Below are 18595 nucleotides of genomic sequence, written 5' to 3'. Positions count from 1 at the left end.
AAAGACTGTATAAAAGACTGACAGGTAAAGATAATAGAATTCTAGAATCTGTATACTGCAATCCGTGGTATAAATCAAAGGCTAAGGGGGGGTTGGGGTGGGCCAAGTCCGAGATCGAAATCGTGTATTTGCCCCTTGCCCCCGGAATAGTCATGAGCCCAGCGGCCCTCGGCCCTTGCCAGTACAGGGACTGGCTTGGCCGAATACCACGCTTCTGGCAGCCTGACCTTCATCCGTGGATACCCAGCCATCTGCCGCTGCTCAGGAACCTGACCTCAGACCCGCCACCACTAGCCTGCCCCTCGCACTATGGCTGCACCACCCAGGGTGCCAGGGCCAGCACTCGCCTCCCTGCACCGTGCTTTTGAAAGCCGCCCTGCCACCTGCTCAGCCTCTTCAACGGTGCATCCTCCTCGACAGGACCTGCGGACACAGCCACACATACCGCCAAGCCCACAGCTGGTCTTCCGGGAAGCTGCCGCCAATGCTGGTGACGGCGGTGGCTACAGCCGCGGGGCAATGCACCCGCGGCAAGCAGGGGCTGACTGCCTGAGAAGACACTGGCCCGCGCACTAGCGCCCCCAGGCTTGCGCGCGGATCGGGCCGCGCGGGCGCGGCCTGCACAGACGCAGCCCGGCCCTGATTCCCTCTCCCCGCCCTCCCGCAGTAAGAAGCTTCCCGGGCCGCAAGCTTGCGGCCTGGGAAGTTTTTTACTGCGGGGGGGGGCGGGGAGAGGGAGCCGCGGCCCGGCGCCATGGCCTTCGCGGCCCGGCGGCGGGCTGCGGCCCGCAGGTTGGGGACCACTGCTCTATATGACAGCCTTTTAAATATTTGAAGATGACTATCAAATCCCCTCTGAATCGTCTCCTCTCCAGGCTAAACAGACCAAGTTCCTCCAACCTTTCTTTATACATCTTGGTCTCCAAACCCATCACCATCTTTATTGCCCTCCAGGACAAGTATCCCCCATTCTATATTGGTGTGTTTGGTTTTTCCAACCTAAATGCAGAACTTTACACTCGTCCCTATTGAATTTCATTTTATTCAGTTTAGCCCACTTCTCGAGCCTATCAAGATCATTCTCTATTCTGATTCTATCTTTGGTTGTGTTTGCTACCCCTCCCAGTTTAGTATCGTCTGCAAATTTAATAAGTATCCCCTCTAAACCCTCATCCAAATCATTTATAAATATGTTGAACAACACAGGCCCCAGGACAGATCCCTGGGGAACTCCACTTGTCACTCTTCTCCAAGAGAATGCTGAACCATTAACAAGTACCCGTTGGGTATGATCTGTCAACCAGTTATCAATCCACCTGACAGAATCAGGATCCATACCACATTTTACCAACTTGTCAACTAGAATATCATGTGGATTTACTAAAATTTACTAAAATCCAGGTAAACTATGTCCACAGCATTCCCCTGATCCAGCAAGGTAGTCACTTTCTCGAAAAAAGTGATAAGGTTGGTCTGACACGAGTTTTAGAAATCACAGCTCTCTGTTCCAGCTGCTCAAGGACTGACTGTTTGATGATTTGTTCCAAAATTTTGCCAACTACAGATGTCAAGCTGACAGGTCGATAGCTAATGTAAGATTGTATTATGTAAGATTGTATTATGTCAGGACTAACATGATTAGGATTCTAAGAGTTTGCTCGGCTAAACTTGAGAAAATGAATAGGGACAAAAGAAATCAGGCTTTTGATAGTGCACTCCCTATTTCTTTCACATGAGTTCACTTGGAAGCTTGGGGTCAGTGACAGATCACCATAACGAAGAGATGGGCAGCACTTCACACACGCGTAAAGCTGTTAGTTGAAGCACCTTGCCAAATCTCTGCTTGGAGTCAGTTTCATTGCCTTTGCAATTCCCATCCTTCCAAAAGAGCAACCCCACTGAGTGGCGAGTGGACATGGGGGTTGGGGGTGGCCCAGGCTCTGTAGCTAGTAGATCACGTGCCCAATTGCCTTGCCCCACCACCAGGTCCCTGAAAGCCTTGTGCTGCCGCCCTCTTGCCTTGCCTCATGTATGTTCACACATAGTTAGATATGAACATTTTATGTCCCCTGAATCAGATTTTACCTCCAGTGCTTTGGTCCTCTGTAGTATAATATTATGCTCTTCCGGATCCATTTTAAAAACCTGTCATTTGAACAGAAATTAGTAGAACAGAATTCAGTTTTAATATCATACATTCCCATTTTCCAAAGCATTATGAAAGAAACAAATATTTTGAGATTAACCTCTTACACCCTAAACTTACATATGAAGAATAAGACTTGGTTTTTATATGCCGCTTTTCTCTACTAGAAGTCTCAAAGCGGGTTATTATCCTCTTCCCTTTTTTCCCCCACAACAGACACCCTGTGAGGTAGGTGAGCCTGAGACAGCCCTGATATTACTGCTCGCTCAGAACAGCTTTATCAGTGCTGTGGTAAGCCCAAGGTCACCCAGCTGGCTGCATGTAAGGGAGCAGGGAATCAAACCCGACTCACCAGATCAGAAGCTGCTGCTCTTAACTACTACACCAAGCTGTCTCTTTTGATTTCTATACCCAGATGCTTGCAAACCTTTTAAGGGAACATCTGTCATAACCTCTTTGGTTCCAGTATTCCCTAATGTTCTCAGGCCTGCCCCTTTGGATGACAAAGGTTTTGCAGGGGGATTGCTTAGATGGCAATTCCCTTATACTGTATACTGCTGCAGATCTCAACCACAATGTCAGGCTGTCATTTTTATTAAGAACCAAGTGAGATATTGTAAGTTGCCAACACTGGGTGAGGAGGAGGATATACACCTCAGCAAAATTAAATGTGGGGAGGACAAACCGAAACAAAAACCACAAAAAGGTTTTTATAGGGTATTGACTCAAAAGAAATCTGGAAGCAGACTACACTTCCTTGGAGAAGTGGTTTAAAATGAATCCTATAGCCAAATAACTCTTTAAACTCAGTTTCAGTTCACTTTCCATCCTTAGCCTTCTAATGGTAAAATGGCACCAGCTCTAGAATACTCAAAAGAGCCTCTTGTGGCGCAGAGTGGTAAGGCAGCCGTCTGAAAGCTTTGCCCATGAGCCTGGGAGTTCAATCCCAGCAGCCGGCTCAAGGTTGACTCAGCCTTCCATCCTTCCGAGGTCGGTAAAATGAGTACCCAGCTTGCTGGGGGGTAAACGGTAATGACTGGGGAAGGCACTGGCAAACCACCCTGTATTGAGTCTGCCATGAAAACGCTGGAGGGCGTCACCCCAAGGGTCAGACATGATCCGGTGCTTGCGCAGGGGATACCTTTACCTTTACCTAGAATACCCACTGCCAAGCCCCAGGTCCTACTAGGAATGAAACTGCCTAATTTACAATGACTCTGCTTCATCCCAGACTGCTGGCTTCATCCCTTGTTTTTCTTCTCTTATAGCCTTTCTTGGTAGCTGCCAAAGAGGCAACCCCATGAAGGTGTCAGGCACGCTTAAGGAATGCAGAATTGTTGGGAGGTGCCTTCCCACTCCAAAGTGTCCAACACCATTCCTCTATCATATGCGCATCTTTGTTCCTAATCATGCTGATGCCAAGTCCCATTTCCGGTACTTGGTTTCTTAGCTGAAGAAAATAAAGAAGTCTCTCCTGAAAGTGAAAAAACTGTGGTATTTTGCTGTGATATGATTCTCATAGCGGAATTCACAACATGTACAGGGAATATAGGGCTCTGACAACTGCTGGAGCTATTACACAGTGCTATTACAATACGGGAGCCCGTCATAGGGCCCGTGCTCATTCAATTCAGATTATGAAGGTTAAAGCGACTGCTGCTAGCAAATGCCACAGACCAGCTGTCAAGCAACTCCATGATTCCAAAATTATGTTCCCTCTGCCTATGTCACCAATATTAGCCGCATTTCATCACAAAGAGACTAAACATGTTATTCTAAATGCAGGTTTCGTTCATGTGCTCTATTCTCATACAGTTCCTCCAGGACCAAAGGCCCTGGGGAAATTATTTCTAATTAAATTGGCAGCAGTTGTTTAATCAAAAGAAGTGATTTGAGAGGAGATTAGGAAAACAAAGGCAGCTATTTCCTCACTGGTGGTGTGAAAGAAACATACAACCCGAAGTAAAGAAAGTATTTTAGACTTCAGGCTGTCTAATGAGAAAGATGGATTTAAATGTTTGGTCTGACCTTTTGCACATATGCATGCAGTTCTTCCGGATCAGCAACATGGTTGGGGTCTGGTTTGCCCAAGCGATGGAGAATAGTGTATAGGACTTCTTCATATAGCAAAGTGAGCTGCAACGGAATATTGGGATCAAATCCTAATTGAGTCAGTATCTAATGAATTAGCATTCCTGCCTGTTATATTGGGGATTTACTGATCAAGCAATATCCTGAACAGCTGTTTTCTTGGTACTCATTCACAAGAGTACATCCTAGAAAACCAACCTAAGTTTGACTCATTCTTGCAATTCTTATCGCTAGATTACATCAGAGTCAAAACACCATCTAGCTCAAACCAATCATAGAATCATAGAGTTGGGGAGGGACCTCCAGGATCATCTAGCACAACCCCCTGCACAACTACTTGCCCACCCACGGTGATCCCAACTTCATGGCCAAGTGATCCCTCCTAATGTCACATGACTCCCAACTCCATGAAGCAAACTACACCATTTCACAATCTGCCTCAGCAAAAAGGAACAGGTAATACACCAAAAAATGTCTGCAAAGAAAACTGTTCTAGATAAATTCAAGTGAGTAGCTGTTTTGGTCTGAAGTAGCACAATAAAATCAGAGTCCAGTAGCACCTTTAAGACCAACAAAGATTTATTCAAGGCGCGAGCTTTCGAGTGCAAGCACTCTTCGTCAGACTAAGAAATGACCATCATAACAGTAGGAAGATATAAGCAAAAGTTAATCTTGTTACATTAGTAAACTGTGTCATAGCATCCAAACACAGCTATATGCTAACTCTCTGCCAAACCAGCTACTCAAACCCCTTGAACCCATTTGTAGTTTACAAGGACATATTAGAAATAAAATTGTCAAAGCCAGTGATCTAAATGATCTACAACAAACCTTTTTGGAACTAAAATACCCAGCCAGTAAGGTCAAAGAACAGATTAACAAAGCCAGAAGGATACCAAGAGAAAACCTGTTAGAAGACAGACCCAAAAGAGAAAACAACAGAACACCACGAGTGGTTACATAAAGCTCTCAGCTCAAGACAGTACAACACATCATCAGTGACTTACAAACCCTACTGGATAATGACAGTTCTCAGCACTGGGGAGTAAACCTTTTCTTTCACACAGACAGCTCCCCAATCTCAAACAACTCCTCACCCACAACAATGCAGCATCTCATGTGAACATGGACACTGGTACTAGAGCTTGCAACAAACCCAGATGCCAACTTTGCTGCCATATACACTCCAATGCCACAATTACTGGACCTAACAACGTCACCTATACCATCAAAGGCTCATATACCTGCTCATCATCAAACTTGGTATATGCCATCAAGTGGCAACAATGTCCCTCTGTTCTCTATTTAGGGCAAACAGGTCAAACCCTCTGCCAAAGAATTAATAGACACAAGTCTGACATCAAAAGCCACAGAATTGAAAAACCTGTAGGGGAACACTTTAACCTTCCAGGACATTCTATAAGGGACCTGAATGTAGCTGTTTTATTACAAAGAAACTTCAAGAACAGGCTAGAAAGGGAGATTGCAGAAATGCAAGTTATTACAACACTCAATATTTTGACATACCCTGGACTCAACAAGGACAAAGGTTTTTTTTTTATCTCACTATGCATGCTAACCTTATGTAACTTGTGTACTCACATTCCTCACAATTTATTTTAATTGGGATGATGTGACTGTTAGTAATATGTAATGTAATTTTGAATTCTACTTTCTGGTCCCAGGACAAGATAGCTGCCAGCTTAGCTTCTACCTGTAAGGAAGTTTCACACTGGTATGGAGACAGATGGGGCCCAGCAGTAAATAGTAGGGTGTGAGCCGTTGATCACTGGCTTTGACAGTTTTATTTCTAATATACTAGGAACAAAGCCCATTTTTAAAAATGGGCATGTGGGAGGGGTTGGGGAAAAGGCAGCTCCAGGCTGGGTCCAGAGTTTGAATCGGTGCAAAAGTGCTCCCCGGGCCCAGGAGAGGACGCCTTCCCCAGGGCCCGGGGAGCTTTTTCCCTCCCCCCCGAGACTTGCAAAAACACTCCCCAGGCCCCAGGGAGGGCGCGGGGGGGCTCGGCGACGCGGGCAGCGGCCTCCCCAGGGTCTGGGGAGCCATTCTGGGGTAGAGGGCAGGGGCCAGCAGGCCTACCTTAGCTCTCAGCGGGCAGCTGAGTAATAGCCGCCGTGGAGCGAAGGTTCGCTCTCGTGGGGAGTGTGGCGGGTTGGGAGGCGCTTTGTGCCTCCCAATTGGTTGTTGGTCGGGTAAACAGCCAATTGACAGTTTGGGGCTGGACTGACAAGTGGAGGGCCCAATCGGGAGGCACTTTGCCTCCCGATTGGGCCCTTCGCTTGTCAGTCCAGGGGAAGGGGCCTATCAGCACCCTTCCTCATCCCAGACAGGGCCCGCCCTCGGGGCCCTTACTGTTTTATTTCTTCTGCTCCACGAGGAGCGGTTAAAGATATGTCCTTGTGAACTACAAATGGGTTCGAGGGGTTTGATTGGCTGATTTGGCAGAGAGTTATCATATGGCTGTGTTTGGATGCTATGACACAGTTTACTAATGTAACAAGATTAACTTTTGCTTATATCTTCCTACTGTTATGATGGTCAGTTCTTAGTCTGACGAAGAGTGCTTGCATTTGAAAGCTCACGCCTTGAATAAATCTTTGTTCGTCTTAAAGGTGCTACTAGACTCTGATTTTATTGTTCTAGATAAAGTTATAAGCACAGGACAAAAGTGGAATGTGGTAAAGAAATTGCATTCAACCTAGAAAATAATCAGAAGGGATTGAGCAGGCCACCCCATCTTTCCAGCAGCAATATTCAGGACCAGCCCACCAGAGGGCACATGACACCAATATCCTAGAGAGCGGTCCTTGGAGCTCCCCCATCAATATTGCTACTGATGCAATTAACAGCTTTACTCATGATTCAGTCCAGCAGGTTTAGGTAAGGTGACCAGATTGTCCCACTTTTGGAAGGACATCTGGGGGCACCTGGAAAATTGTACTTATGTTGAAATTAAAAAATATATACTACAATATTATTTTTGCATTCTATGAAACTTTTTGTTGCTCCATATAGACCAAATTTTAAATCAAGACCCCCCCCCCCCCCCCAGTCAATGGTGTCCCACTTTACCAATGTTAAAATCTGGTCACCTTAGGTTTAGGGAAAGAGAAAGCAGAGATGCAATTGCTAGACAATTTTTGGATGTGCTTTCGAAGGAGGCCCATGATATGGTTTGGCTTGGTCAGAGAAGAACTGTGAACGGATCAAGAGGGATGGTGGGAAGCACCACAGAGTTCATCCATCCAGACCAAACAGCTCTGCATTTAAAGCTGTCACGAGGACCCCAAGATGTTCTATACTGAGGCACTCCATAGCTGATTTTATGACAGCTAAAAGCAACATTGTTTGCCAATTTACAGGAGATTAAGAATGAAACAGACTATTTCTCAGTAATGAAACACAAAACATTAATGAACAACTTTCTTGTTTATGCCTCTATATCATTTGCACTGTCTGTTTATGAAGAGCTACCGAATCTCCATAGGTGACAAAAAATCTTTATTTAACAGTACATCATGTAGTACTTAGGAATTGGCCAACAAGATTAATGTTCAAGACTGGGGGGGGAGAGGGGGAGTACTAGTATCTTCCTACAATGCATTATTACCCTATGCAACTTGGCCACTAATTTTGAAAGGAAACTAGACAAATCTATAAAGAATAGGCCTAGCAATAGCCATTAACCATGTTAGCTACATGGAAGCTCTCACTTCAGAGGTGGCATGCCTGTGGATACCAGCACTGAGATGTCACCAGAAGGAGAAGGTTATTATTATCTTCTGTTTGTGGGATTCCAGGAAGCACAGGCATCACGGTCACTGCTGGAAATTGTATTCTAAACTAAATGCCCCTCTGGCCTGAGCCAACAAAACTCACATTATGTTCACTGTTGAGGAATCAACTAGAGTCTTACCTCTTTTTTGGAAAATTTATGGGATAGGTCCATCTAAAAGAAATCAGAAAAACAAGATTTGTCAGCCACCTCACTGTACATCAATTGTATTCATCCCTATAACCGTTTTAGTGTATAAATAAAGGGCTTTAAATCTTTTCCAGTTGAAAATGGAGACCAACAGAACATAGAGATTGAAATAGGATTAAAATCCCAGTCTCCTAGACGGATTCTGCACTTACTTTGTTTTTTCCGTTATCGATCCTGTTGAATTCAGATTGATTTGAACCTGGGTCTTCCTCCTTCCTATCCCCCGAATTGAAACAGAAAGAATTCTGCACCCCTGCAGAGAGGGAGGTGGCAGCAGCAACCTCACAGAAAAAAATAAATCTAAGAGGCAAATCTCTGCTGAGAGAAGTGTAGGCTTCTGGAGCACAGTCACTTGAAAACAGAGCCCAAAATGGGGGCAAAAATAAGTCTTGGGAGGGAAGTCTTGCAACCAGGAACCAGAAAGTCTTTGAAATGACACCCTGGCCAATCAGGGATAGAGTACTTTGATATGTCAGCTTTGGTGGCGCACGGGAGGAAGTTAATCAGCAAACAAAGAACATCTATACTTATACCGGGGGCTTTAAAAGCCGGTTCTTCAAATTTAGCGAGTTATATCTGCTCCTGGATATCACGAGGGAAAGGTAGGGTCACCATGGATCAATCATAGATGTTGCAGAGGGAATATTTAAAGTGCTCAAAATCAAAATGGAAATTGAATACAGTGCAGAGGGGAGGGGTTTATTCAGGCTGGGAGAGGATAAAAAGCAAAGTGCAGACTTGACCCTAATCTAGCATAGTGACATCATTTGTCAGTTCTGATAAAAATGATAGGACATTTTTTGCTAAAACACATATAACAGAGATAACAGATTGACCCCCCACACCCTCATTAATTTAGCCTCCCAGCTGCTGTGATCACTGAACTTTCTCAACAGCTCTTAAAAGGTTTCCTGAATGGGTTGTAAATTTTGAATACATTTTTAAAAATTGTTAACCATTTAGTGAGTCACATGCCCATATATGGTCATGCTGACCCATCCCTCCTCCCTCAAATGGTCAGTGATGGGCCTGGAGGGGGTGAAAAGGGGAGTGGCCGCAGGTGGGCATCCCAACCATATTCTTCATGATCACACTTCTGGGGTTTCTCAAAGCCTGAAGAATGTTCCAGGGGGTTCTCAATGGTAAAAAAGGTTGAGAATGGCTGCTGTACAGATTATGTTATCAAGACTTATGATAGGCAGTGTTCACCATGGATATCCTATCCACTCTGGAAAAAAACCTTTGCTCGTATGGCTTATTGAAAAGCTTACAATGTTTCTTGACCAGACTCATGAAAAGGAGATAATAAAACAAAGATTTTTGGATATTCACCGTCAACATGACCTCAATAAAATAAGCAATCCACTTATTTACTGCCCCCACCTATATTCATCCCTGAACATGGAACATTTATACTGATACACTATAAATGTTAATGGGAGTACTGAAACATCAGAACATGCATTGTGGGAATGCCAATTGTATAATCAAATCAGAAGAGAACTTACATCATCTCCATAAACTAAGCTTAATTCTGAGACGTTTAAAATATCAAATTAACCTCTGCTATGGGTAAATTTGCATGGAAGGCAACTAAAATAAGGAAGATCTGGGTGAATCCAGAGCAAAGATAGCATTAATTAACTGCATTGTATTTTAATTTGAAATGTTATTAACTTTCATGGCTTGGAATCTCTTCTCATTTTAGTTTTTGTATACTTTATCTACTACTTTATCTGTACTGTAATCTGCTTTCTGGTCTACTCCTGCATTAATAAACTGAAACTGATACTGACAGGCAGGGTTTGGTACCTTCAGAACCAGCCTTACATTAAAGTTTAGCTTTGAAACGAGACAAACAACCACAAAGTGTCTCTGAATTCAAGCAGAGTAGAGATTGAGGAGCACAGATGGGATCTGTGTCAAAGGTTATGGTTAGAGGCTCCTTCCAGCACCTTTATTAAGGACCTCAATCAGTGATGACTTGGCACTACATTCACCCCAGAATGCAAGAACATGATAACTTCTCACACAACAAGCAGCTCTTCTTGTCATTGTAACAGCTAACATTTATTTGCGGTGCACTGAAAGAAAATGCCATTATTAATCACAATAAATTATACACATTAACATCTACTGCTGGCAACCTTATGGTGTTGATCAAGTGAACTGTGTGGAAATCTGTAGTAACCGTAACTGTACCAGGAACAGTACTTTTTTCCTAGAGAAATGGGAAAGATTTACATGGCTTGAACTCTTGTGGCGGAGGGGAAATAAAAGTTTTAGAATGCATCTCTTTTCATTTTGTGTGAGCCTGCTCATACGATTAGGAAAGCAAACTTAATGGGCAAAAGTCTGTCGGAAAAAAAGACTCATATGGATGTACTTAATTTGAGGAGTCATCAGCTACAGAAAGTTGGCATTGGCCACTGGTTTCTACATGGATTGTTAACAGATTGAACAAATTTATAACTAATAAAAGGCACACAAAGATGCCTGTAAAGCAGGTCTTGAAAATTAACAAAATATTCCAAATGCATGTCCCAGGAAGGGGAAAACATGTAGCTGCCATGACAATCCACTACCATTGGCAGATGTCTGGATGAAAGAAATTATGAAATATGTTCCCTGTTTAGTGGGACCTGCAGCACTTGAAAGATCATGATGTCGGGCTTTGAACCTGCAAATGAATCTGTCAGGTAGCCCCCAGCTCCTTTCCATTTTGTTTCTTGCTTGACCAAAGTCCCCAAATCCCCTATGGAGAATTCTTGGGTGTGTTCCCTAACCCCACTTTCCATTCCCATGCTCAAGAACCAGACGGCCTTGCAGCTACAGATGTTTTAACTATCACTTTGCACCTAGGGGTCTTAGTTGCAATCTGCATTTTCCTTTGAAGATAGGACCTATGTGAAATGAATAATATATTGTTGAAGGTGGAACGTGGGGAATCTTTCTATATAAAGTGTCCTTTGAACTCTATCTAAAGCATTGCAGGACTATTCTGTGATGCTGTGCTCCTATAAGTTCTTTTCTGGAATAAACTACAGAATCTTTTTGCCTAAAGTTCTGAACTTGCCTGTTTGGGGGAAATTTACTCCAGTATATGACACTGTCCCTCAACAACAGAAATCACACTCAGCTCAGAGAAGATTCATGGAACCATTATGCCCTGCAACCATTTTTATTATGTTTGTTGACACTGAATTTTAATAAGTACTAAGCCTCTGGCAGAAGTCAAGCTACCATTACTTCTTTTTCTGGTCTTGTAAAAGGAGCTAGAAATGTTCTTATCAGCAGCCATGCGATACGCCCACTGTATCTGTCATTGAGAAAATGTGTATCTTGAAAGCTACCTCTTCTCACAGTATAAAACTGTGTACTAATCTGGCATACCAGTATGTTCTTACTAGTCAGTCTTGTATCAAAAGTGATTTCCCAATTCCCAGTACACTGAAGAGACAAAAAAAAAAAAGGTACATGCTGGCCAGTGGAACTGGTCAAAAATTTTTCATAAACATAGGATGGCTGCTGGTTGGAGTCTGGGAGAATTATTCCAGGAAAACTTGGACTGCCTGTCTGAACTAAGCAGGATGGTCACTCTGCTTTTAATCAAGGCCATTCCAACATCAAGCAAACTGCCCACAACAGCTCCCTTTCTAGAAAGTGATTCCACACGTCTGTAAAAATCTCCCCAGTTATGCTGAATGTTTAGCTAGGGCTCCAGAACAGCTAAAATCACATAGCAAAGAAGGGATTTGAGGCACAATGGCCAATACTTTTGAATCCTATGTATCTGAGTACAACGTCAACTTCTCTAAGACCCTGACTGCCCAAGAACTCCTGTCCTAAACTCAGCAGCCATACAGAAAGTCCCGTGCCTCCTCAAAGCATTTTCATATCCAACTCACACCAACACAAAGCTACCTCAGCATCCTATTCTAGGAACCAGGGTAATATAATGGTTAGAATATTTGGACTTACATATTGGACACTTTGAGTCAAATCTATGAAGCTAGTCACTGCTGCTTAGTCTAACCTATCCTACAAAAGTTGGTGCAAAGCTAAAATGCTGCTCTGAGCTCTTCAAAGGAAAAGCAGAATACAAATGTAATAGTTAAATCCAACATCCTCCCAAAAGGCATTCAACATCTCAAAAACCTGGTCTCAATCTAGTTAAATCCAGCACTTCCAAAATTATCTTGGCAGGTGGAAGCAGGCCATGAAAGGGAGAGGAGTAGCGAAGAAAGAAAAACAGAAGTAGTTTCAGTTTGAATACTGTCCTACATACCTTTCTGCAATCTTCTCTGGGGATTTCCCCCATTTGGTTCTCACTGTTGGACTCCATGCTGGGATAGGCCAAGGAGAGCCCAAGCTGAGTAGAGGAGGACATTGTCGCTGAGCATATATATGCTTCACTGAAGCAGATCACCCTACCAGCACACCGTTCCCATCAGCTCACATGCTTAGGAGGAAACCACATTCTTTATCACACTCTGACCATTGTAACAGCAAACGGAAATGTGCAGAGCGCTCCTTTCACAGCAACTGAGCTGCAGTTGTTCAACACGTCCTGTGTAGACCATTGACTAATCCCAAAGAACTCCTCAGTGTTCTGTTGACTGAATTAATCCCATGTACATTCACAAGAGAAACCAGTACCATACAGAGATGGGCTCCTCAACCAGAAATGCTAAGGAAGCTGTGTGGCAATCTCAACATCCCAGCCACAACAAATGCCTCTGAGCTTTGTTGCCAAAGAAAGGCTGAAGGATTGGCAAGCAGTTTCCTCCTTTGCACTAGTATTGGTGTATGACGGTGTATTTCACACTTCCCCATGCTGAGGTTTAAAAATTCCCTCTAAAACTAACGTTTTGTACCCTCATTGACTGAGCTGCCATTGTAGAATGGTTTCTGTTTTGTCATTAATAAAGCTAACTGTCCTACCCTGCCACTGGCAGCTCTGGAGCTCAGCCATGGGACGGTGTAAGTGCCCTCTTCACCACATCTTTTTTAGGACGGTACTAAGATGATGATAAAATTTAACAAAACAGAACATGGTGTTTAACATAGAAGGAAACGGTAGATAGAATGAGGAGATAATGCTTTGTTGTAAAAAATCTGTTGTTATATAGTTGGTTCATCTCAATTGCAGGCTTTATCTCATTTTTTTTTAGTTTAAAAAAAAAAGATTTGAGGGGGTAGACTATGTTTACCCAAACACTTCTGATTTTCTTCTGTCTTAGAGTTCTGTTGAACTCCACTGGTTTTCTTTGAAGGCTGGTGCCCCAAACTCCCTTCCTTAGAAATACAAGTTTCCCTGTAACTCCTGAGGTGTCTGAAGCTAATTCTTAGTGATATATGTGGCCTAAAAAAGACAGAGAGCCCTAGTGGGAACAAATGTATTTTAACTTATATTGATGATTTCTCAAAGTATACCAGGGCTGAATCTCCGCGGAGCTTTTATTCCAATCCCAGATCGATTAAATCCCTGCCATCTACACTGAATGTGATTTCGGGTGATTTAAATTTTTCATTCGCAACAAGCGTAGTTGATCCAGAGTGACCCTACCTTTTCCCCATAATATCCTGGAGTGGATATAGCCCTCGATATTTGAAAAATCAGCATGAATAAGCATGCATCTGTCTGCTTTCCCTGAAATAACTTGTTGCTGCCTCTTGGCTCCAACACTATAACAAGGTAGTCTGTCCCTGATTGGCTGGGCACCAGTTCAAAGAATTCCAACTTCCTGGTTGCAAGATAATTTTTTTAAGGTTTAAGGTGACAGTGCTCCAGAATCCACACTTCTCACTTGCCTCATTCCATGAGAGGCCGCTGCTGTCTTGGCTCCACTCATTTCGGCTCCCCCCCAAATGCCTGCCCCCCCATTCACTTGCACGCCTGCCTGTCTGCCCGCTTGCAGATTCAGCCCTTGTGAGGTAGGAAAGGCTGAAAGATCAGCAGTTCTCTTAATTCTGGAGGATGAAATCAGGGTTCCTCATCTCCGCTTGTCTCGGCTCCCCCCCTGCCCACCCACCCCCGCTCGCAGCCTCGTGCAGATGGCTTTGTTTCAAGTTGGGGGGGGGAGCACAAAGACTTGGGTTCAAATCGATCTGAATTCAGCAGGATTGAAAGCAGGGGGAAAAAGCACCATGCAGATTCAGCCCTAGTCAAGGATAAAGTATTAGAGAAACTCGAAGCATATGTTGCAATGGTAAGCTACAGCTTCCAGAGAAAAACACTGGCCATTCACACTGACAATGGAGAATAGATGAGTCGTGACAACTTGGCTAAAGAGGGAATGGAACATTAGGGTCACTGTTCCATACACTCCAGAACAGAATGGCGTAACAAAAAGAAAGAATCCCTCTCTAATCGAGATGTGCAGATGCATGCTAGAAGCACAGCTACCTGAAAAATACTGGGGAGAAACGATTAATACTGCTGTCTACTTCCAGAGTAGGTTGCCTACAAAAGGTGTCAGAAGAATGCCATATGAACTATGGTATGGACACAAATTCAGTACGAAAGAATTTGAGGGTGTTCGGGTCAAAAATCTATGCCTACGTTCCGGAGGAGAAATGAAGCAAGATGGATATGGGAACTGAGCAGGGCATTTTTGCAGGATAAGCCTTAGGATGCAAAGGAGACATTATCCTTAATCCAAGAGCTGAAACAATAAAGATCAGCAACACAATCTAAATTTATGAAAAACAAAAATTAACACACAGAAAAGCTGAACATCAAAGAATCTATGCTAATGGAAGGAAACAGAGTATAGCAGCCAGATGCTATGCAACTAAGCACCATAAACTATGCAGATAAAGCAACAGCAGAATCCCAAGAACCAGAAGGGGGTGCAGAAGCTGCATCTAACCAAAACAGAATGGTCACATGCCAATGAGGCCAAAACCAGAGTAAAGGCAATGTCTCCTGAATGGGCAAACATTTTCAGTTTCTTTTTAAACAAATCACTGGAGGAAAAATCATTGAGAACATATGTTTTTCATCGCTGCTGGAAATGTTCATGAACCCAGTACTGCCACCCTTTCAGCTGAGCCCTAATCATAATAAAACTATTTGCTTGTTTGGTTCGATTTTTAAGCCACTGCTCCTAGCCTACTAGCTTGCGGCAGCTAACAACAATTCTTCCATGAGTAGAAAGACATTAGTACCAATCAAATCAGAAATATAACAAGCCAAGAAACATGGATGAGCTACTTCCAGTAAGCACGCTTGCCCAGTAAGACATGCTGAAAGACTTGAGTCACCTACTGTTCCGTCTTTGTAACTGTGTTGAGTCTTAGTAGGATTAGGATTTTGCCAGCAGCTACCTAAAATTCCAGATTAAAATGGTAATTGTTTCTAGTAATCCTGTAATGGACAGCACAAACTAATCCTCAGGTAGTCTGTCCCTGAATGCTTCATATCACAACTAACCAACCAGTCTAGACAATTCTCAGACCACAACTAATTATCTCAATGTAGTCCAACAGCACAAAAATTCACTAGGGATATATCTAGATAGGAAATTCCTATGCTTTCAGTTTGGCACTTGAACTATGAATTAGAGGTACAGAAAATGGTAAGCATAAATTCATATCAGCTGGGTATGGACTACTTTGGAGATTTCTAGGAGCCCCAATTTGCCGCGTTATAAGCACTTGACATTTGGGAAAGATTAAGCATTCTTTAATATAAAGTAAAAAAAAAAAGCCTGTTCCCATTCAAGAAGGTTTCAGATGAATTTCTCCCTAGGAGCTTCTATTACTGAAAAACAACATTTTTTCCAGTTCTGTTGCCAAAGTGATTTGCTGTCAACCAACCACAAAACCCAAGGAGCAAATTTGTCATTCACAATTCATAACATGACAAACACTCATATTTTCTCCTATTGAAATATTAGACCCTTAAACTGTAGTCAAACCTGGTGTATTTCAGAAACATGGTTCTAAAAATATTTATTTCAAAAACAAGTGCAAAGAAAAGCTGACTAAGCTATGTGGAAAAAGCAACAGGAAGTTGGGATTTTAGCCTTGTAAAAGAGATCTATGAGCTCTTCAGTCTCTGCTGGTTTTCAAATATCCATAAATTCTCTCTTTTCCTTTCTTAATGCTGGTACAGAGGCATATTCTATCAAACCCAAGTCTGTACAATAGTGACAACAGGTCATCTCATGTTATTTTGTCATCAATGTACACAGATTTCTGGATCATACCTGTATTAACCAAAAATTAGCTTCCTGGTGAATCCTGGGTAATCTAGTCCACAGGCTAGAGCTGATGAACATTCATGGACTCTTACTTCCAGTAATCTATAAAACTAGACTCACTGTTTTTTGTATAGCATTACTGGAAACAGAAGATGAAAGTGGAAAACTGAAAAAAGAAAAATAAAGATAAATTACTGTAATACATAAAAAGCAAATAAAATACTGGCTTGTACCTTACCATCCCAAAACATAATAAGTTTTATCAATTGTTCATTAAACTTATCTGAGCTTTGAAAATTGTTCCCCAATAATCTCTGTACATTAGTTTAATTAGCAGCTCAACATGCCAAATACAACTAATGTAGTTATTTCTAGATAGGGGATCTGTCTTTCTCTTGACATCTTAGTAGCAGTAAATACATTCAACCCACCTCTGTACCTGAGAGGGGTAACAGTTAAATCTTTTGAGTGAAAAACGTAACCAGATATTGTATTGATCACATTCCTCTACTTAACCTCCTAAACTAAAGGCAGTGGTATGCTTTAATCTTGCTAACTAAACCAAGATTGGGATTAGAATTGGATTTAGCCTTGCAGAAGGAAGCTGCATAGAAATCTAAATTGCCCAATATAGTAAGATCCTCCCAGCCCTTTTCCTTGCCTTTTGACCTGTATCTGCCCAAATTGTTCTAAATAGAGTGCTGGTTTAAGTCAGTAGTTCCTTTACATGACAATGGGAACAGCATTAGGAAATACTGATGTTGCAAGATTCATCTCTTCTGTCTCAAAAGAAAGAGACATATTACATAATATACATGTTTCCTCCCACACTAGTCAAGCTGCTAACCTAAAATGATCCTGTTCCATAATCAGAATTTATATGCCTTTTACATACATTTAATAAATGAAATGGCTTTGACACACACTAGAGATCAAAATATTATAACACTAGTAATTAAGCCCACTGCAGGCTGAATGCAGTGGGCGCTAGCAGGGCGAGGGAGTCGCGCGGGTCGTGGCGGGACAGGGCCGGGAGGCGAGGGGCGGCTCGTCCAGTGTCCACCCTCCCCGCGGCGTGGCGTACCGTAGCATTGGCGGAGGAGGAGATGGAGCAGGCTAGGGTGCGGCTGTTGAGGCTTTGGGGGCAGCGGCGATGCTGCAAGGCTCCGTGGAGGCGATGGGCCGAGGCCGGGCGGGCGGTGTGGCTGCGGGGGCAGTGCTGCGGTCGCGGGCCGTGGCGGCATGTGCAGTGACGGCGGGTGGCAAGGCAGGGCAGCCCCAGGCGTGTGGGCCAGGGCGAGGCGTTCTCCATGCGGGCGGCTGGAGGCAAAGCACCTACCGATTGGGCCCTCCGATTGTCAGTCCGGAGGAAGGGACCTAAGGGCACCCTTCCTCATCATGGACAGGGCCCGCCTTGGGTGCCTTTACCGAATTATTTAATCTGCTCCGCTAGGAGCGGGTTAAAGATGGGTCAGCAAAGAACAATCCTTAATATAATGTGTGCATTGTAGGGGATGTTACCTTCCCCTTCACCAGGCTTCTTTTGTCATACATAGTTACATGACAAATGGAGGGAGGGTCTGCTATGAAACTGCAGTTATAGGGAAAGCTGCACCTGTGTTGTAGCTGTACATTAGGCAAGGAATGGGCTAGTGGGCTGCAATGGAGGGGAAATGGCAGAAAACATTAATTTATAACAAGGCCTTCTGTCACCATTGTCTGTGAACATTTCTTTTAATACCACCATTCCATACTCTCTCAACTGTTGTGCACTTCCCTGAGCACTGAGAAGTCAAGGGATAACACTCCAGGGCAGCCTGCCAGAGATTTATGGTGGTGTTATAAATAAAGCACATAACAGCCAGCAAAAACCGCAGACAGAGCAAACCAGGTATCAACCCCACACTCCAGCCCCTGCAGCCCAATTCTCAGAGAAACAGAAACACAGCTCTCCTTGGCTGCCTACAGCCACCAACTTTGTTTCTATCTGTCTCGAGCTGTTGAAGTAGAACCCTGGGCCTCTTCTGCATGATGGATAAGCTGATAAAAACTCACTAAATACGTTGTTGTTTTTCTGATCTCTGCACAGTGAATTTACTCCGCAAAACTGATTTTGCTCTGCATGGTGAACTGCCTCTTCAG

The 18595-nt window shown here is 43.4% G+C and overlaps 1 protein-coding gene across 11 annotated transcripts in view; it reads right to left on the bottom strand.

The window, feature by feature from the left end:
- Positions 1-18595, bottom strand: part of UNC13D (unc-13 homolog D) — an 80763-nt gene that overhangs the window by 49702 nt on the left and 12466 nt on the right. For 3 of the 11 annotated variants that reach the window (XM_077327786.1, XM_077327785.1, XM_077327787.1), the window contains 4 exons: positions 16460-16619; positions 8175-8207; positions 4175-4282; positions 2086-2145 (listed from right to left, as the gene is read on the bottom strand). In XM_077327786.1, coding sequence (XP_077183901.1) covers positions 2086-2145; positions 4175-4282; positions 8175-8207; positions 16460-16531 — 273 coding nt within the window. In that variant the 5' untranslated portion in view covers positions 16532-16619. Of the gene's footprint in view, positions 1-2085; positions 2146-4174; positions 4283-8174; positions 8208-12531; positions 12689-16459; positions 16620-18595 lie in introns of those variants that run through there. The other 8 variants (XM_077327792.1, XM_077327790.1, XM_077327794.1 and 5 more) reach the window with 5 other exon arrangements.

This window comes from Paroedura picta, chromosome 3, assembly GCF_049243985.1.
Source record: "Paroedura picta isolate Pp20150507F chromosome 3, Ppicta_v3.0, whole genome shotgun sequence".
NCBI lineage: Eukaryota > Metazoa > Chordata > Lepidosauria > Squamata > Gekkonidae > Paroedura > Paroedura picta.
The sequence above is the reverse complement of the archived record's forward strand: the minus strand, read 5'-3'. Positions and strand labels throughout refer to the sequence as shown.